At 41.9% G+C, this 18,764-nt stretch overlaps 1 protein-coding gene across 1 annotated transcript; it reads left to right on the top strand.

Annotated features, from left to right (window-relative positions):
• Nucleotides 1-7,469: 7,469 nt before the first annotated feature.
• Nucleotides 7,470-9,681, top strand: LOC311493254 (GTPase IMAP family member 2-like; the record flags this gene model as incomplete). Its single annotated transcript, XM_084551813.1, has 3 exons — nt 7,470-7,907; nt 8,172-8,703; nt 9,666-9,681. The coding sequence occupies exons 1-3, from the start codon at nt 7,832-7,834 to the stop codon at nt 9,679-9,681; spliced, it is 624 nt and encodes a 207-aa protein (XP_084407939.1). The 5' UTR covers nt 7,470-7,831.
• Between the last annotated feature and the right edge of the window lie 9,083 nt (nt 9,682-18,764).

Genomic DNA, 18,764 nt, shown 5'->3' with positions numbered 1-18,764 from the left:
TAAATGGTGAATCTAGATTCCGCTGGTCAATCCTAATTCAGTTTAGGAAACTCAATATTATTTAAGAATGTATCTATCATGGACAGATTGTCTGGTGATTCTGACTTATATAAATTAACATAAAACTTTTTGAAAGTTGCATTTATTTCTTTTGGGTTCTGTGTAATACAGCCATGTTCATCTTCAATTTGGTTAAGTGTTTTTGAACTCGCCTCTTTCTTAAATTGCCAGGATAGGACTTTATGAGCCCTCTCCCCCAGTTAATAGTACCTTTGTCTTGTTCTCAAAATAGTTTTCTCTGCCCTATAAGTGCTTAATGTATACTTGAGTTTTTTATTGAAGGATATGGCGGGGATATGGTTCCACTTAAAGGGGAACTACTGTTTTTTACAACCTGGACCTTATTTCTGGCATAAAATACCATCGTTTACTCACCCATATAACTTTTGTTTCATTTACACTTATTCAGGAGATATTTAGATCAGCGTATATCTATATAGTCCGGAGTTACCTGTTATCGATGTCAGTCAGAGACATGATGTCGTCTCTGCGCGCCACGCGCACCCGTGATGGTTGGCTTGTTTACCTGTAATTTGCTACTGCTAGTTTTTTGCAACATGGCTGAATATGTTTCTGATTCTGAGGTTGTGGACGAATCATAGCAGCAGCAAATAACTGGTAAACAAGCCGACCGTCGCAGGTGAGCGCCCCGCTGTAGATTGATCTACAGACCCTGGGTGATGATAACAGGTAACTCTGGACTCAACAGGGAATAACACTAGTGTATCATAACAAAATATTGGCAGATAATGCGTTATTTAGAGGCTGCGTCTCGATGTCCTGATCACTCCCACTATATAGATATACGCTGATCTAATTATCTCCTGAACAACTGCAAATGAAACAAAAGTGATATTGGTGAGTAAACGATGGTATTTTATGCTAGAAATAAGGTCCAGGTGGTAAAAAACAGTAGTTCCACTTTAAGAGTCACTAGATAGTTGTGGAAAGGTTGTGCAGGAATCGCTCTCCTCTCAGCATTAGAGGAGCTGTGCTGCCTGCACCTGTAGTCACCGGTGAGGAGCCGGACTAATCGCCTCCTTGGAAGGCCCGCAGAAAACATGCGGTGCTTCAGGTGATTTGAAGAACTTTTTCTCTCCATTAGGTGGGACGACTCTCAAAGTCGCTGGCTGTAGGAGGCTGAATTGGAGCTTCTTTGCATGCAGCTCCTTCTTAACATGGTTGTATTCCTTTCTGCACTTCACCAGGTTTGCACTCAGATCTGGGAAAAGCATCGCTGCATGTCCATTGAAAGTGATTGGCTCACCTTTTTCTCTGGATGTCTTAGCGGACAATTTTATCCCGGTCCTGTTACTTAAGTAGACAGATGAGAATGGGTCTGGAGAGTGCTTCATTACCACGTTTTATTTCTTGTAGTATGGTCTGACTTCCTTCCACTTCACATTGCTCTTCCTTCTCCATGTTGTGCTCAGTGCTCGTTTCGCATGCTACTGCTTCCTGAGGAGAAAAGTGGTCGGTAATTGAGCTTTGCGTCTTACTTCAAGGTCTCAAGTCCATATTTCACCAGGTGGATAAAGTTTGACGTACAGTGGCCGATATAATTTAAATCTGAGTTTTCCTTGAGAGCTCTGGAGCATACGTCTTCCTAGCTCAGCTGCATCACCGGAAGTCCTTTTCTTAATTACTTGTGGCCTATCTATAAATATCTGGTCAGGATGGTTTGAGAAGTTTGTGCTGGGCTTTTTTCCTGGTTTCTAACTTTTTAATATTGACAGGAGCATGAAAAATATGAAAACTGTATCTATCACACTGATTACACACTTCACATCAATCAATCAATCAATCAATCAATCAATCATTCTACTTTATGTTTTTCTACAGTGTCAGAGATACTATCCCTTCCCGGTAAGTAAAAGTGAAGTGTCTCCTAAATCTTCTATGAACATGTAGAATTCCAGCAGTTTGTAGACAATAAGTCACATTTTCTTGAAATGTTTCCAAGTTGACTGGTGAGTTAGAAAGTTTCACTTGATAATGACTGACAGATTCTCTTCAGTCCACCTTAAATCCTCACTGACTTCATTACAGGTTGTTAATCCACCTTATATCGGTGCTGGTTTGTGATATCAAGCTGAGGTCAATGATAATGTCAGAGTTAATAAAGTATTAGCGAGGGTGAATCTCTGTCTTGGAAGCTCTCCACCAGCTGGACTGAGAAGGATCCTACTGAGCATGCTCTATAGAAGCTAACTGAACATGCATGGACCTAATACAGGAAGCTTGGAAACTGAACAACTTTGATTCAAGTGAAGGAGGAGTCCTCATGTGATCAGAGTTCTAGTTATCTAGTACATCCACACATGTGATCCTCTGATGTCATAGAACAGTAAGCAACAATAACCTGTTGAGATCAATGTAGTATTCAGCACTGGCTGATAAGTCAACATTAAGTCTTAAGAGAAGTCAATATTAGCTTTAGCATGAATGATAAAATGTAGAAAAGAATCAAATCAAACACTGCCTGCTTCCTGGTTATTAGTCTAGCTTTGGCTCTGCCATGTATTAGGGATGCCACGGTTCAATTTGTAGAGCTGCAGTTTAAAAGTAAGTCACTGAACACAGCTCTGGAAGTGGATGAAAGCAAGAAGTTAGAGAGACACACAGAATCCAGAGAGATGACTACAAGCTGAAACATCAACTCACACATCAATACATCAGTCAATGCATCTACATCTTCTCTCTCCCTGCAGACCTTTCTGACCCATCAGTGAAGCCCAGCAGCAGCATTAAATACCAGCCACCTGACAGTAAGTTAAAGTGAACTGAGTCAGAAATCCTCTTGGTCACATTAACATGTAGGATTACAGCTTTTCTAGGCTCTAGATTCACATTTAGACACTTGCTCTTCTCTTTCTTTGTCTTGTTGTTTTCAGCCAGTCTTTGATTAGACATGAGGACAGACATTGTGTAGAGAGCGTCCTCTAGTGATAACTTTCTGTCCAGGTGGTTCTCCTGACTCTCTGTCTCCACCTGCAGTCTGCCTCAGTCCACACAGATTATCACAGGTAGTGAGGTGGAGCTGCTAGATGTTGACACAGATGAAGTAAATCAGTGATTGAGGTGGACACCAACAATCACAGGATGTTTAGTTCTGACTATCACACTGATTACACACTTCACATCAATCAGTCAATCAATCAATCAATCATTCTACTTTATGTTTCTCTACAGGATCTAGACGACCAACAGTTCCTGGTAAGTAAAAGTGAAGTGTCTCCTAAATCTTCTATGAACATGTAGAATTCCAGCAGTTTGTAGACAATAAGTCACATTTTCTTGAAATGTTTCCAAGTTGACTGGTGAGTTAGAAAGTTTCACTTGATAATGACTGACAGATTCTCTTTTGTCCAATCTTTTTCCTTCTACGTCATGACCTGGAACATGTAACAGAGGAGATGTTGTCTCGCAGTAAGTGACTGTTGTCTTGTCCAGTTGTTCTCATCCACTCTCTCAATCTAAAATGAATCAGGGTTCAGCTCCACCTTAAACAGATCAACCATTTAAAGAGTCTCTATGTGGATGAATGTTTTCTTCATGTGTGCTGACTCTCACTGTTCCTGCAGCCAGTACTAAAACGGATGATCAGATTGTGTAGAATGACAACTCTGTCCTGAAGACAGACACTTGCTCTTCTCTTTATTTGTCTTGTTGTTTTCAGCTTGTCTTTGGTTAGACATGAGGACAGACATTGTGTAGAGAGCATCCTCTAGTGGTAACTTTCTGTCCAGGTGGTTCACCTGACTCTCTGTCTCCACCTGCAGTCTGCCTCAGTCCACACAGACTATGACAGGTAGTGAGGTGGAGCTGCTAGATGTTGACACAGATGAAGTAAATCAGTTATTGAGCTGCTTGTGGACACCAACAATCACAGGATGTTTAGTTCTGACTATCACACTGATTACACACTTCACATCAATCAATCAAGCAATCAATCAATCAATCAATCGATCTACTTTATGTTTCTCTACAGGATTAGTTCAACTACTTCCTGGTAAGTAAAAGTGAAGTGTCCCCTAAATCTTCTATGAACATGTAGAATTCCAGCAGTTTGTAGACAATGAGTCACATTTTCTTGAAATGTTTCCAAGTTGACTGGTGAGTTAGAAAGTTTCACTTGATAATGACTGACAGATTCTCTTCAGTCCACCTTAAATCCTCAGTGACATCATTACAGGTTGTTAATCCACCTTATATCGGTGCTGGTTTGTAATATCAAGCTGAGGTCAATGATAATGTCAGAGTTAATAAAGTATTAGCGAGGGTGAATCTCTGTCTTGGAAGCTCTCCACCAGCTGGACTGAGAAGGATCCTACTGAGCATGCTCTATAGAAGGAAGCTGAACATGCATGGACCTAATACAGGAAGCTTGGAAACTGAACAACTTTTCTTCTAGTGAAGGAGGAGTCCTCATGTGATCAGAGTTCTAGTTCTCTTCAGTACATCCACACATGTGATCCTCTGATGTCATAGACCAGTAAGCAACAATAACCTGATGAGATCAATGCTACATACCATCAGTAGTAACTGAGTCAGACTGGTCCAATGTATGCAGGCTGTGATCTGTACTGTATGAATGGATTCAGCCTCTCTGACTAGCACCATCAACCACAATACTTCCTCTGTTAACAGACTAACTGTTAAAGAATAATATTATTGATCCAGCATCTGAAGCAGTCATCTGTTACATCAGGTCATAGCCAGTGAGGGCTCAGAGTTCATGAGGGACGTCAAAGCAGACGTTGAAAACACTTTTCTTCTGCCTCCATCTACTACAAGATATCTGCTGGGTTATTCAGCACTGGCTGATAAGTCAACATTAAGTCTTAAGAGACGTCAGTATTACCTTTAACGTGAATGATAAAATGTAGAAAAGAATCAAATCAAACACTGCCTGCTTCCTGGTTATTAGTCTAGCTTTGGCTCTACAATGTATTAGGGATGCCACGGTTCAATTTGTAGAGCTGCAGTTTAGAACTAAGTCACTGAACACAACTCTGGAAGTGGATGAAAGCAAGAAGTTAGAGAGACACACAGAATCCAGAGAGATGACTACAAGCTGAAACATCAACTCACACATCAATACATCAGTCAATGCATCTACATTTTCTCTCTCCCTGCAATGCACGCTTAGTCAGCTATGAAGCTCAGCAGCATTAAATACCAGCCACCTGACAGTAAGTTAAAGTGAACTGAGTCAGAAAATCCTCTTGGTCACATTAACATGTAGGATTACAGCTTTTCTAGGCTCTAGATTCACATTTAGACACTTGCTCTTCTCTTTCTTTGTCTTGTTGTTTTCAGCTAGTCTTTGATTAGACATGAGGACAGACATTGTGTAGAGAGCGTCCTCTAGTGGTAACTTTCTGTCCAGGTGGTTCTCCTGACTCTCTGTCTCCACCTGCAGTCTGCCTCAGTCCACACAGACTATCACAGGTAGTGAGGTGGAGCTGCCAGATGTTGACAAAGATGAAGTTAATCCGTTATTGAGCTGCTTGTGGACACCAACAATCACAGGATGTTTAGTTCTGACTATCACACTGATTACACACTTCACATCAATCAATCAATCATTCTACTTTATGTTTCTCTACAGTATCAGCTAAAATACGCCGTCTCGGTAAGTAAAAGTGAAGTGTCTCCTAAATCTTCTATGAACATGTAGAATTCCATCAGTTTGTAGACAATAAGTCACATTTTCTTGAAATGTTTCCAAGTTGACTGGTGAGTTAGAAAGTTTCACTTGATAATGACTGACGGATTCTCTTCAGTCCACCTTAAATCCTCGCTGACTTCATTACAGGTTGTTAATCCACCTTATATCGGTGCTGGTTTGTGATATCAAGCTGAGGTCAATGATAATGTCAGAGTTAATAAAGTATTAGCTAGGGTGAATCTCTGTCTTGGAAGCTCTCCACCAGCTGGACTGAGAAGGATCCTACTGAGCATGCTCTATAGAAGCTAGCTGAACATGCATGGACCTAATACAGGAAGCTTGGAAACTGAAGAACTTTGATTCTAGTGAAGGAGGAGTCCTCATGTGATCAGAGTTCTAGTTCTCTTTAGTACATCCACACATGTGATCCTCTGATGTCATAGAACAGTAAGCAACAATAACCTGATGAGATCAATGCTACATACCATCAGTAGTAACTGAGTCAGACTGGTCCAATGTATGCAGGCTGTGATCTGTACTGTATGAATGGATTCAGCCTCTCTGACTAGCACCATCAACCACAATACTTCCTCTGTTAACAGACTAACTGTTAAACAATAATATTATTGATCCAGCATCTGAAGCAGTCATCTGTTCCATCAGGTCATAGCCAGTGAGGGCTCAGAGTTCATGAGGGACGTCAAAGCAGACGTTGAAAACACTTTTCTTCTGCCTCCATCTACTACAAGATATCTGCTGGGTTATTCAGCACTGGCTGATAAGTCTTAAGACACGTCAATATTAGCTTTAACATGAATGATAAAATGTAGAAAAGAATCAAATCAAACACTGCCTGCTTCCTGGTTATTAGTCTAGCTTTGGCTCTACAATGTATTAGGGATGCCACGGTTCAATTTGTAGAGCTGCACTTCAGAACTAAGTCACTGAACACAGCTCTGGAAGTGGATGAAAGCAAGAAGTTAGAGAGACACACAGAATCCAGAGAGATGACTACAAGCTGAAACATCAACTCACACATTAATACATCAGTCAATGCATCTACATGTTCTCTCTCCCTGCAGAGCTCTCTGACTCATCAGTGAAGCCCATCACAGGATGTTTAGTTCTGACTATCACACTGATTACACACTTCACATCAATCAATCAATCAATCAATCAATCAATCAATCATTCTACTTTATGTTTCTCTGCAGGGTCAGCTGGACGATCACGTTCTGGTAAGTGAAAGTGAAGTGTCTCCTAAATCTTCTCTCAACATGTATACCCAATATATTCAGTAACACAGCAGTCAGAGAGGTGAGGGAAAAGGGAGAGGGACACCGTGTCATTTTCCTGGAATGACTTCATTTCATGAGTTGGGAACGTTTTTAATAAATTGTCTGAAACGCTGTAAACTCTTAATAATGGACCCTCAACTGTATTTTCTGTGTATGTTATACATTACTCAATCCTTTCATTGTGTAAACATTTGGATACATTTGGATGCTGCTCTATCTCCCTACAGGAAGCAATATGTAAAACCAGATGTCAAATTTTGTAAGCAAAATTTTGCTTGGCTTCATAATAATAACAATTCTATTGTTCGAGCTTCAGTTGATGAACATGTCAGTACATCCCATTTTTCCACACAATCGACTTAACGTTTTCCCATATGACTGACACTATGTGATAGCAAAAGGAAGTTTTACAAAATGTATGATGGGATCTTCAACCACTAAGGTCAGAAGTCGGTCTAAATGAGATTGCACTTGTAGACTCATAGCTTTGATCTGAGTTTGTGGTTGATTGTCATTGAGCTGGGCTTCCAAAGTGCAGGTGAGGTGAGTCATTGATTACCTGGTCTGATGCTAGGGTGAGAGAAGCCTCTGTAATAGTCACAAGTGGCTGGTGGTATAGGAGAGGACGACGCTGTTGGTGACACAGCAAATTAGTCTCTGACTGCAGTCATGACAGATGGGGACATTTGGAAGTGGATGAAATCAAGAAGGTCTCAGACAGAGCAGCTGAGTTAGAGAGACTACCAGAAACAAGCTGAAGCATCAACTCACACATGAATACATCAGTCAATGCATCGACATGTTCTCTCTCCCTGCAGGTCGCCATAGGTTTTCTATGAAGCGCAGCAGCAGCCTTCAACGCCTTCCACCTGACAGTAAGTTAAAGTAAACTGAGTCAGAAATCCTCTTGGTCACATTAACATGTAGGATTACAGCTTTTCTAGGCTCTAGATTCACATTTACTCTTTATTTATTTATTTCAACATCTTTGCAGGTTCAGGATGAAATGATGAGTTTCAGATCAAAATGTCCTCTTAAAGAATGACGACCTCCTCACTCACATTGTTAATCCAGTTCTAGTGTTTCACTGTGGATTCTCTGTGTTACTGTGTTTTCTAATTGAGTGTTTTTCTTTTCAGTGTCTGAGCTGAGGGTTGTTCTTCTGGGGAACAGCTGCTCTGAGAGGAGTTCAGTGGGGAACTTAATCCTGGGAGAGAACAAGTTCAACACTGAGGAAGAACCAGACCATTGTGTGAGAGTCAGTGGACTGATTAAAGACAAAGAAATAGTTCTCATCAACATCCCAGATCTGCTGCTCCCCAACATCTCTGAAGATAAACTTAGAGAACATGTAGGAACCTGTGTGAGACTCTCTGCTCCTGGACCTCATGTGTTCCTGCTGGTTCTACAGCCTGAAGACTTCACTGAGGAACACAGACAGAGACTCTGCAGAGTCCTGGAACTCTTCAGTGATCGGTCATTTGATCATTCACTGGTTCTGATATCAACACCCAGAGAGGAGCAGCCAGGCTTCATGGAAAAGTATCGACAACATCCACCCATAAGAGACATGATCAGAATGTGTAGAGACAGAGTCTTGTGGCTGAAAGACCTTCAGATTGGAGAGCTGTTAACACGATTTGAACAGATTGTTAAAGAGAACAATGAACGGTATGTCTGTGAAGATCCTCTAAAAAAACAAAGGCAACTGGACAGGCAGATTCTTCAGTTCTAAATGATTGGTAATGGCCAGAAATGGCCAGAAATCCAAGATTCAAAGAGTGAACTGGGTTAAAATATTTTGGACTTGGATGTTCGGACAGTGTTGAATTCTCAAAGTCAGGACTCCTTTCCACCTCAGTCAGTACACACGATACCAATCAGTGCTGACAATCTTTGAATTAGTTGGGCTGAAGTTAAAAATACAAAGCTTCACAGATTCTTGATTTAGCCAGTATGCGTTATGGACATGCAGTCTATATTATACAATTCTTCTGTTGCCATAAGCAATCTTTGTTGGTGTGTCACTTTCTTATTCCAAAGGACAACACATCTTCATGGCAGAATAACTTTTCACCATGAAAAGTCTGATGCAAATGTGGGGTACCTTGAAGTGTCATGTTCTTCATCCTTACTGATCATTTCACTTATTTTGTAAATATATTTTTGTATTTCTATCAATCCTATAAAAGCATCTAAAACATACAGTATTATATGATGGCAAATTCAAGTATATTATTATTTTCTATAAAAGAAAAAAAAATTAAGCATTTCAAGATGCACATACTGTAGATCCTTTATTGTTAAGCAAACACAACTTTCTGTTTCACAACCCCTTGTTTCATGTGAATGCTATGTATAATATTATCCAGCAGATGTCGCCACATTTCATTCTATCAAATGCTTCGAAACACCTGAACCATTTCAACACAATTGCTTCAGATTGATTCAGTGGTTCAGAAAGCTTCGGTTTCTCAATCACTATTAATTACACTCTACCTCAGTTTTATTTTATTTTCTTGACCATTTTTACCGACGGTAATTCCTCCCGTTTCTATGTAATGATGCTAATGGACAGGATAAATAAAGTATCTATCTATCTAATTTTGTCCACCTTTTCTTCCTGCGTCCAGGAGTCAGATGACTTGAACAGAACTGATTTGTTGTGGAAAAAACTAGTTGAAATAAGAACTTCATATGCACACACCTGGATGGAATCCATATGTCAATATTAATTACACCTCTGCTTGTGTAACCCAGTGAATAAAAAACAGGTAAAAAGTAATAATATGCCAATCTCGATGCACTATTTCTATGCTAAGAGAGCGAGAGATGACAGGCCAGTCAAAATGTAGAGTTGGTTAAGCCCCGCCTCCGGCTGAGCGTGATTGATAGATCAAGACGCACCTGTACGATTAGATGTGTGTGGAAAAGAACGAAAGAAAGGAGACGAACTCATAGCGAACTTAGCATGAGAAAAAAAGGAAAGAGTTAAGGTTATAGTTGCTAAAACGCATAGTTTATGTACGCTAGTGAATCAATATAAACACCGGTGAATTACCTGGAGACGGTCCGGAGTGGGAAAGTCCTGGGTTTTTCCTCCGTCGATCTCGGTAAGACAGCAGTGTTGTGCTAACGTTGCTAACCGTGTATGCTTTAATTTAATCAGCCTGTCTGCTATTGAGTTGGTCGATGCTAGCGGCTTAGCTGCTAATGTCAAGCAAAATGGTAATGTTAGATAGATAGATAGATAGATAGATAGGTTTTATTTGTCACATGCACAGTTATACATAGTACAATGCACAGTGAAATGTACTGTTGTACCTGCAGCCAGTAGTAAAAAAATATATATAAGTACTACTACAGTAAACAGTAGTTTGCACACAAGATAAGCGATATAAGTGTAATGTACACCGATAGAGAAATAGAATATAAAAAAATAAAAATATAGACTGGTAAACTTGGGGGGTAGTTGTATATGTACATAAATTTACAGTATTTAGTATTTAGCAGCTACATGAATAAAGTGCAGTGGTATTTAAGTCCAGTTAAGGCTCAGAGTTGAGCAGGCGGATGACATGTGGATAGAAACTCTTCTTCAGCCTCTTAGTCTTTGTCCTCAGGCCTGATGGCAGTAGAGAGAAGAGAGAGTGTCCAGGGTGACTGGGCTGTTTCAGGATCTTCTTGGCCCTTAACCTGCAACGTTTGGTGTAAATGTCCTGCAGGTTGGGGAGGGGGGTTCTGATGGTCTGCTCCGCTGAACGGACCACCCTCTTGAGGGCCAGGAAGTCCTGCCTGGTACAATTTCCCATCCAGGTGGTGATGCTCCCACACAAGATGCTTTCGATGGTGCAGGTGTAAAAGTTCTGGAGCACCTTGAGAGGGAGCTTAAAGTCTCTGAGGCGTCTGAGGAGGTAGAGACGCTGTCTGGCCTTCTTCACGATGATGTTCAGATGGTGAGTCCATGACAGGTCCTGTGAGATGGTCACTCCCAGGTATCTGAAGGTGTCCACTCTTTCCACCTCAGAGCCACAGATAGTGAGTGGATGGAAGTCCCTCTGCTGTTTCCTGCTGAAGTCCACAATCAGTTCCTTTGTTTTGCTGACGTTCAGCAGGAGGTGGTCCTCCCTGCACCAGTCCTCCAGGTGGGACACCTCCCTCCTGTAGGCTGTCTCGTCGTCGTGGGAGATTAGTCCTACAACAGCAGTGTCATCAGCAAACTTAATGCTGCTAATTAGTCAACTTAACAGTATAATATGAGAAGAGGGTATTGAAATACCATAACATGTTCATTTTATTGTGTTATTCTTTTGAAGACGTGAATGTTTAAACAGTTTACTGTGAGAGATGTGAGTTATTTAAATGTATTTGTATTTTCACTTGAGAGTGGGCATTGCAAATGTCAGCAGAGCCACATATATAGCAGGTTTACAGCTTATAACCTGTATGGTAAAATACAGTAAGGTATGCTGACTGTATAATACTACTGAAATGATTGAGATTTAAAGTTATTGAACTGAAGTGTAATGAAAGGCCTTAATATGTAATCATTAAGTATTGCACTATATGTTATGCTTAGTGTTACATTATGCTTTGGAGTGATAGTTGTACAACAAACAGATAAGATAAGATATTAAATTCCTGTTTGTAAACTAAACAGGTCAGGTCTTATGGATAGAGTGAGAACTTCTTCAGGAGATCCATTCCAATTGATGGCGAGCCTCCCAGCGTGATTCTGCTTGGAACTGAGACCCGATTCATCGAATACTCCCCCTGGTGGTAGGGTGGTGCCAGCGGCCAGGACGGTCACACCCATTCACACGCATTCACTCATCCCAGGAACATTCATGAGAACATTGGACACGTAAATACTAAGGAATCTCCAGACATTGGATTGGAGAGACATTTTATTGTGACAGTGATCACAGTACCAACTTTATCGACTTTTTGACTGACCAGACTTATTATTTTAAAGGGCCCATTTTTATTTTATTGCCATTTCATATGTTATGTCATGTTGTGAGTTATCACCTGCAAATTCACTTACTAAAACACTCATGAGGGAGGGAGCGAGTGGAACGATCGCCGACCTAGGTGAATTTATGATTCTTTTGGGACTATTATCTTAAATAATAGAGAAACTCTTAATTTCCTAACATGTGGGTATTCTCTTTACTTTATATACAGCTTGAAGTCACCACTTTATGGCCCGAAACTACTTTTTTTTTTTTAAATGTATTTTTCTTTCCCTTTTTTTTAATTCACTTAGTTATTTTAAAGAGGGATTTTCTCCTATCTTTGCTGGCACATTTTAGCTGGGTGATTACATGTTCAGCCTGGTACAAATACTGGTCCTTCCCTTTTCCCGCCTTCCAGTGTCACTCCAGATTGTTTTCATAAATAACTGTTATAAATGTTTATATGGTGTATGTTTTGGTTCATCAGGAGGCAGAACCTACTGCATGGTAAACCAGTTGTGTGTGCTCCAGTCCTGCAGCTCGTCTTGTTCTGTTATGACGAGCTTAGGAAGCAACTTGCTGGATGGTTTACGGTCTAAACAGTGGCCAATGTGTTTCTGGAGGAATGTGTGTTTTTTCTTTATCTACTGGGAGGTTTTTTGTGTTTCTTTCTCAAAGTTAACTTCATGTGGATCCTACCGTAATGCTCATCTGGTTCCTAACCAGGATGCTCATTTATTTCCTACCATTCTTATCAATATCTATGTATCTCATCTTTTGCCAGTGATTAATGGTTAACCCAAGTATCTCTCAGAGAGGACTGAGTGGGTCTAGTATTTGGCTTGTGAGTTGGAGCATTAGCGGACTTGGGGGCCCGATAAAGTGATCCAAAGTGTCCCTCAAGGGACTTAAGACTGACATCGCTTTCCTTCAGGAGACCCATTTGCGTATAAATGATATAATTTCAGAATGCACAAACCATGGGTTGGGCAAATATTCCATTCAGCTTTCAATAGTAAATCCAGGGGTGCTGCTATTCTTATTAACAAAAGCATCCAGTTCTCGTCTGATCAGATCATATCTGATCCCCATGGGCGTTATGTTATAGTAAGTGACACATTATCTGTCTCTATCTCTCCATCTCTATCTGTCCATATCTCTGTCGCTCTCTCCGTTACTGTATGTCTCTATCTCTAACTCTCTGTCTCTGTATCAGCATTTGTTCACCGTTTATTATTTTTCTTTTTGTTACACTACTTTACATCCATGTTGATTTTTACCTTGTTTTGGTCCCATGCCATTTATTTATTTTAAAATGGAAACACTGAAACAGAATACATTTTCAAAGTGAATGAAAGTCACAATTTTCATTTCTATTTTCTCATGGCTTCATTTGTTCATTCGTGAGACAAAACATCACGCTTTGATTTCTATTTTCTCCTGAATCTTTTAAAACAAACGGTGGAATCTTCTCCGTCCAGAGAAGAAATGCTCACATTCCTAATTTAAAAGATCTCCGTGGCCTCCCCTGGAGCAAACTGCCTCGCGCTCTGTCAACCGACCGGAACAGCGTCTGGAACCGGCCCTCGTAACCATGGCGAGCTCCAGATCTGCCACGGCAACGCTGTTTCTTTTTCCACACCTGGTGGTTTTTAAAGGTGACCACAGCATCGTTGTATCTGGTAAACTAAAGCCTCACTCCACAGTCTCAAGTTGTAGACGTGCATCCTGCATCGATCAGACCGGTCACCATGAGGGGTAAGACATTCAGATCATGATGTTGTAATGCAGATGTTGATATGTTTACATATTTACCCAGGAAAACAATTAAACACTATTCTTATTAATTTGACACTGTCGACATATGTAGTTAGAGAACGATGCAACGTTAATGAATGTTTCTTCTTCCTTCCCTCACAGGAGAAGCTGCTCTCGCTCTGTTGCTGGTGTTTGTGCGTTTGAGTCGTCCTTGTGTCTTAGAGAACACAGTTATGATCTGCACAGACATCCCATCACGTGAGGACCTCTTTTCATTACTATACTTTTAATTTAATTCAATTTAGTGCCTTAAAGTAGAACTGAATTTAACAGTTAACTTAATACAAAGTGCATACAAAGAAAAACCATGTTCACATGTAGGTTGTTCCAATCAGGACTAACCACCTGTAGTTGTACCTCTTGTCCTGGGCTCGTTGTCCCACTGCAGGATGAATCTGGAGCCAGTCACATACGTCTCTTTGGTGGTTTTGTGAGGTTGATTATAACATCGAAAACTAAGATAAAACTAAAACATTAATGCGAGTGGTGAAATGTCAGTCAAGTCCGTTTGTCTTAGACAGATAGATCCACCATGAGAGTGATGACTGAGAATATATTGATATGTCTGTGAAGGTTCTCAGTCATCCAGGTCATGATATATCTAAAGCCTTTAAAAAAAAAAAAAGGCAACTGGACTTGGAGACGTTTTTTTTTTTTTTGGAGAAGACGTTTCACCACAGTAGCGTCTTCAGTTCTAAGGGATTTGTGGGAAGTTTGAGGTTTAAATAGGAAACTCTGTGGGTGACCCATCAGAAACTTGCTTGACTTGTTTCTTGTGAATGAAGATAACAACGTCCGGACCTTAACCAGAGGAGACCGATGGTTTGAAAGAGGAGTAAAGGAAGTCATCTATGTCAGATTGGAAAAAGCTTCTCTAAACAGAGGAGGTGGACTGAGATTTGATCTGCCACCAATTTACAATACAGTTTTAACTTCTGTCCCCAAGAAGTTTCAACTCCATTCACACCTTGAGACTGGAGACTCTGACTGATAATGTGTCATTAGAGCACCATTCATAGGGAAAGACACACAGGGAGAACATTTAGTTTCACATTCCTCACATGAGATTCTCAACCACTAGGTGGAAGCAGAGGGACATGATTTCACCTTCTATCTCCAACAGTCCATCCATCCATTATCTATTACAGCTTCTCCTCTGAGTAGGGTGTCAAACATGTGGCAGAGGGAAAAAACTGAATTTGAAAAGGAAGAGGAGAAGGCAGAAGGTGAAAATGAGAAAGAAGATGGGGAAGAAGAGGAGAAGGAAATGGAGAAGGAGTGAGAGTAGTGGAGGAGGAAGAAGGACAAAGGACAAGAACGAGGAAGGAGAAGAAAGTAGAGGAAGACGATGATAAGAGAAGACAGGGAAGGTGGAGGCCGACACAGTTTTCTAATTGACAGCTTTACTTGTGTTTTATTGCCTATTTTAACTCATATTTATTTGTTTTATATTTAACGAGGGTTGTTGATTTATTCAACACTGACATGACATTTATCTGCTCTAAGATTTTGACCCAGGCGGTTTGACTATGGTGATGATCCTGAGCAACGTGGGAGAGATCAACTCCACCGTGCTGCACAGTGACAACCTGGCCTCCATTGAGAAACTCACCATCAACAACGCTGGAATCACAGGAATCACAGAAGCAGCCTTCAGCTCGTTCCTCAATCTCAGTACGCTCCACTTAAACAGGAACATGCTGTCAGAGATGAACCCAGACTGGTTTGGAGAACCCGCCGTCCTCCGTGAGCTCAGCCTCTCTGGTAACGTGATAGAAGTGGTGAAGGAGTCCATGCTGAACGGACTCGTTGGCCTCAGGACGCTCAGGCTGAACAAGAACAAGATCAGAGACGTGGATCCAAACAGTTTCAGGTCCCAGACCGGCCTGGCTGAGCTGGACTTGTCTGAGAACAGGTTGACTCAGGTCTCACCTCAGGTCTTCACGTCTCTCAGCTCCACCAGGATCAGATTAGACGGGAACCCCTGGGACTGCTCCTGCAGCGCTGGAGACTCTGTCGACTTCTTAAAAGGTTTGAAAAATGTACGACTGAGGACAAGCTGTGTGTTTACGGTTTGTTTAGAAATCTCACCCTGGTTCTGTCCTCAGATCTACACAGTAGGTCTTTGCTGGACAGAGAAATGGACGTGACCTGTGAGACTCCTCCGTCTCTGAGGGGTGAACCTGTGTGGAACGTGTCGGTGTGTACAGTGACGCCATCAGGACCTGCGTCCGCCCGCGCAACTGGTACGTATCACCTTCTGTTTATTACCTGGAATTCTGTTCTACAGGATACTGTCATTTCCTGACATGCACCGATCAGCCACAACATTAAAACCACCTTCCTAATATTGTGTAGGTCTCCAAAAGAGTTGTGACTCATCAGAGAATGGACATGGGCCTTCTGAGGGTGTCCTGTGGTGTTAGTGTTATTTACATCTTACTCCTGTCTGTGGTCATAATGTTGTGGCTGATCAGTGTATGTTCATGGAGGTTCTCAGTCATCCAGGTCATGGTATATCCAAAAAATGCTAAATAAAGTCAACTGGTCTTGTAGAGTTTCTACCGTCTCCTCCACCATGGCCGACATCAGAAACCTCCATCCAGCCCAGACCACCTGATCCAACCACAACGACTTCACCTCACACTGGTACATGTGGCTCCTCCGCTCCAAATTTGTACTTGATTCAGATTCCTTCATTCGTTCTCTCTTTGCAGCTCTTTCGTCGTCACAAACGTCTTCCCACACCAAACCGTCTCCAGCAACAGTCTCTGCATCCACCGGTACGTCCTCCTGTTTGTTTGTTTGATTAAAATCTCAAACTGGTGCTCAGGGTCTCTGTTGTTCCCCTCAGCAAACGTTGGGACGTCCCCTCTATCGCATCCAGCGTCACAGACAGAAACCTCCGTCCCCACCAAACCCACTGATCTCCTCCCTACAGTCACTGCACCTGTCTCTGGTACTTTACATTCTTTTCGTCTCAGTTTAAATTGATTTTCCAGTAAAATTTAAATATATGGGTGTTAATCTCTGCCCTCCATTTCTTCCTACCTTATATATATATATATTATGACTCTGATTTAACTAACATGCACAAAGTAGCACTCAGTTACTGCACAGGTAAATATGCAGAACATTGCATAAAATGACCAAATTTAAATTCACAGCTCAAATAAATTACAAGGAACACTTGTTAATCAGAGTATAGCATCAAGTTCATTCAACTTCTGGGATATTGATCTCGTCAGTTCGGAGCGGTTGGCATGGCAACTGGTAGCCGCCATGATGCCACCTCTATAACGTCAAATAACTACTTAAAATGAAACTCATCAGAAAAACTGACACTTGAACATTCATCACCTAAAATGACAGAAACCATCCTTGAAAAAAAATTATTTGACATGTATTTTAGTGTTTTAGTTTGGCCCAGTTCCCATGCACTAACATGGAGGGGGTGGAGCTTATAACCTATACTGCAGCCAGCCACCAGGGGGAGCTCTACTTGCTTTGGTTTCACTTTAGAGGAGCAGTTCCTTCACCTTTTCCTTCCTCCTCCCTCTCTCTTCCTCTTTCCTTTGACTTCCCCCAGTCTCCTCCTCCTCTTCCTTTGCACATTAAACCAGATCAGACCCTCTGGTGGCCCGGTTTTGGGCAGCAGGCTGCGTGTTTGACACGCCTAATTAAGTCACTGTATTTAATAATTTCTGTAGACCGCGACCTCTCTGGTTCTTTAGTTTGTCCGTTGTTGTCTTCAGGGTCGTATGCAACCTCACCTCCATCAGGTGTACATTCCTCCTCTGTCCCCTCCAAAACCTCAAACCCTCCCATGACATCCACTAAACCTCCTCCGTCCTCTGGTACGTTTAATTCCTCTCCTCTCCTGCTTGACGTCTGAACTGTGAAATAATCTCCATGTCTGCTCCTTCCAGGCGCTGCCACGTCATCGAGGCCACGTCCAGACTCAAACACCGTGTGCACACTGGTCGCTGTGATCGGTGCGTTTAGTGTTGGCTTTGCACATTTCTCTACAGTTTGACTGCTCTTAAAAATGTTCAGATAATTAAATATATATGTATATGTTTGTGTGGTCTGCAGCCGTCCTGGGTGCGCTGCTCTTCGTGGTGTGTTTCCTGGTGTTGTTGCGCAGGAGGGAGCGCAACAACAAAACCGTGATGCCCGGACGTCCGACAGAAGAGGAGAAGAAGGTGGAAGAAGACAGTGGACCATCTGAGAATAGAGACCTGGAGAAGGCTGGGAGGATTACAGGAGTCAGAGCAAAGTCTGCAAATGCAATAATCCTCACGTCTCCTTTTTGTGCATCTCTACAAACTGAGACAGAGGCCACAGCTGAAGCAGCAGGTGTTCAGACAGGAGGTCTCACCAACACCACCGACGTGACGGAGGAGAACGTTGTCGGATCAAGTCTGGATGAAAACCCTCAAGGTGTTTCTGCTGACGTCTTACCGTACCTGAGCATCGGCACAAACCAGAACAGAGCCAGCCCCCGACAAGAGCCCCCTCACGCCCAGAGGCTGCAGATGGGGAAGGTTATCGGGAGGATCTCCACATGGCCTCCAACTGCAGCTCAGTGGCAGGAGAGGTGTAAAATGAAGGAGGAGGAGGAGGAAGGAGATGGCTTCGCTGATTGGAAGCAAAATATAACCAAGAAGTTCTCATTTGAAGTGAACAAGATGGAGAATCCCTCAGCTTCTGATCAGTCCTTAGAAACTAATGACCAGAGTGAAGCTAACATCCTCACTGACTCCAGGATAGGACTGAAGGTGGAGGAGCTGAAGGTGGAGGAGCTGATGATCCAGGATCCGGCTACTGTGAGAAAAACAACGGACGACGGCAAAGATGCGAAACGGGGAAAAGTCAGTAAGAATCAAGACAAGAAGCTCAGAAGAGAAGATGCTGCTGCTGCTGCTGCTGCTGCTGCTGCTGCACACAGCAACG

The sequence above is a fragment of the Chelon labrosus genome (assembly GCF_963514085.1).
Source record: "Chelon labrosus genome assembly, chromosome: 9".
NCBI classification, from domain to species: Eukaryota; Metazoa; Chordata; class Actinopteri; order Mugiliformes; family Mugilidae; genus Chelon; species Chelon labrosus.
The sequence above is the reverse complement of the archived record's forward strand: the minus strand, read 5'-3'. Positions and strand labels throughout refer to the sequence as shown.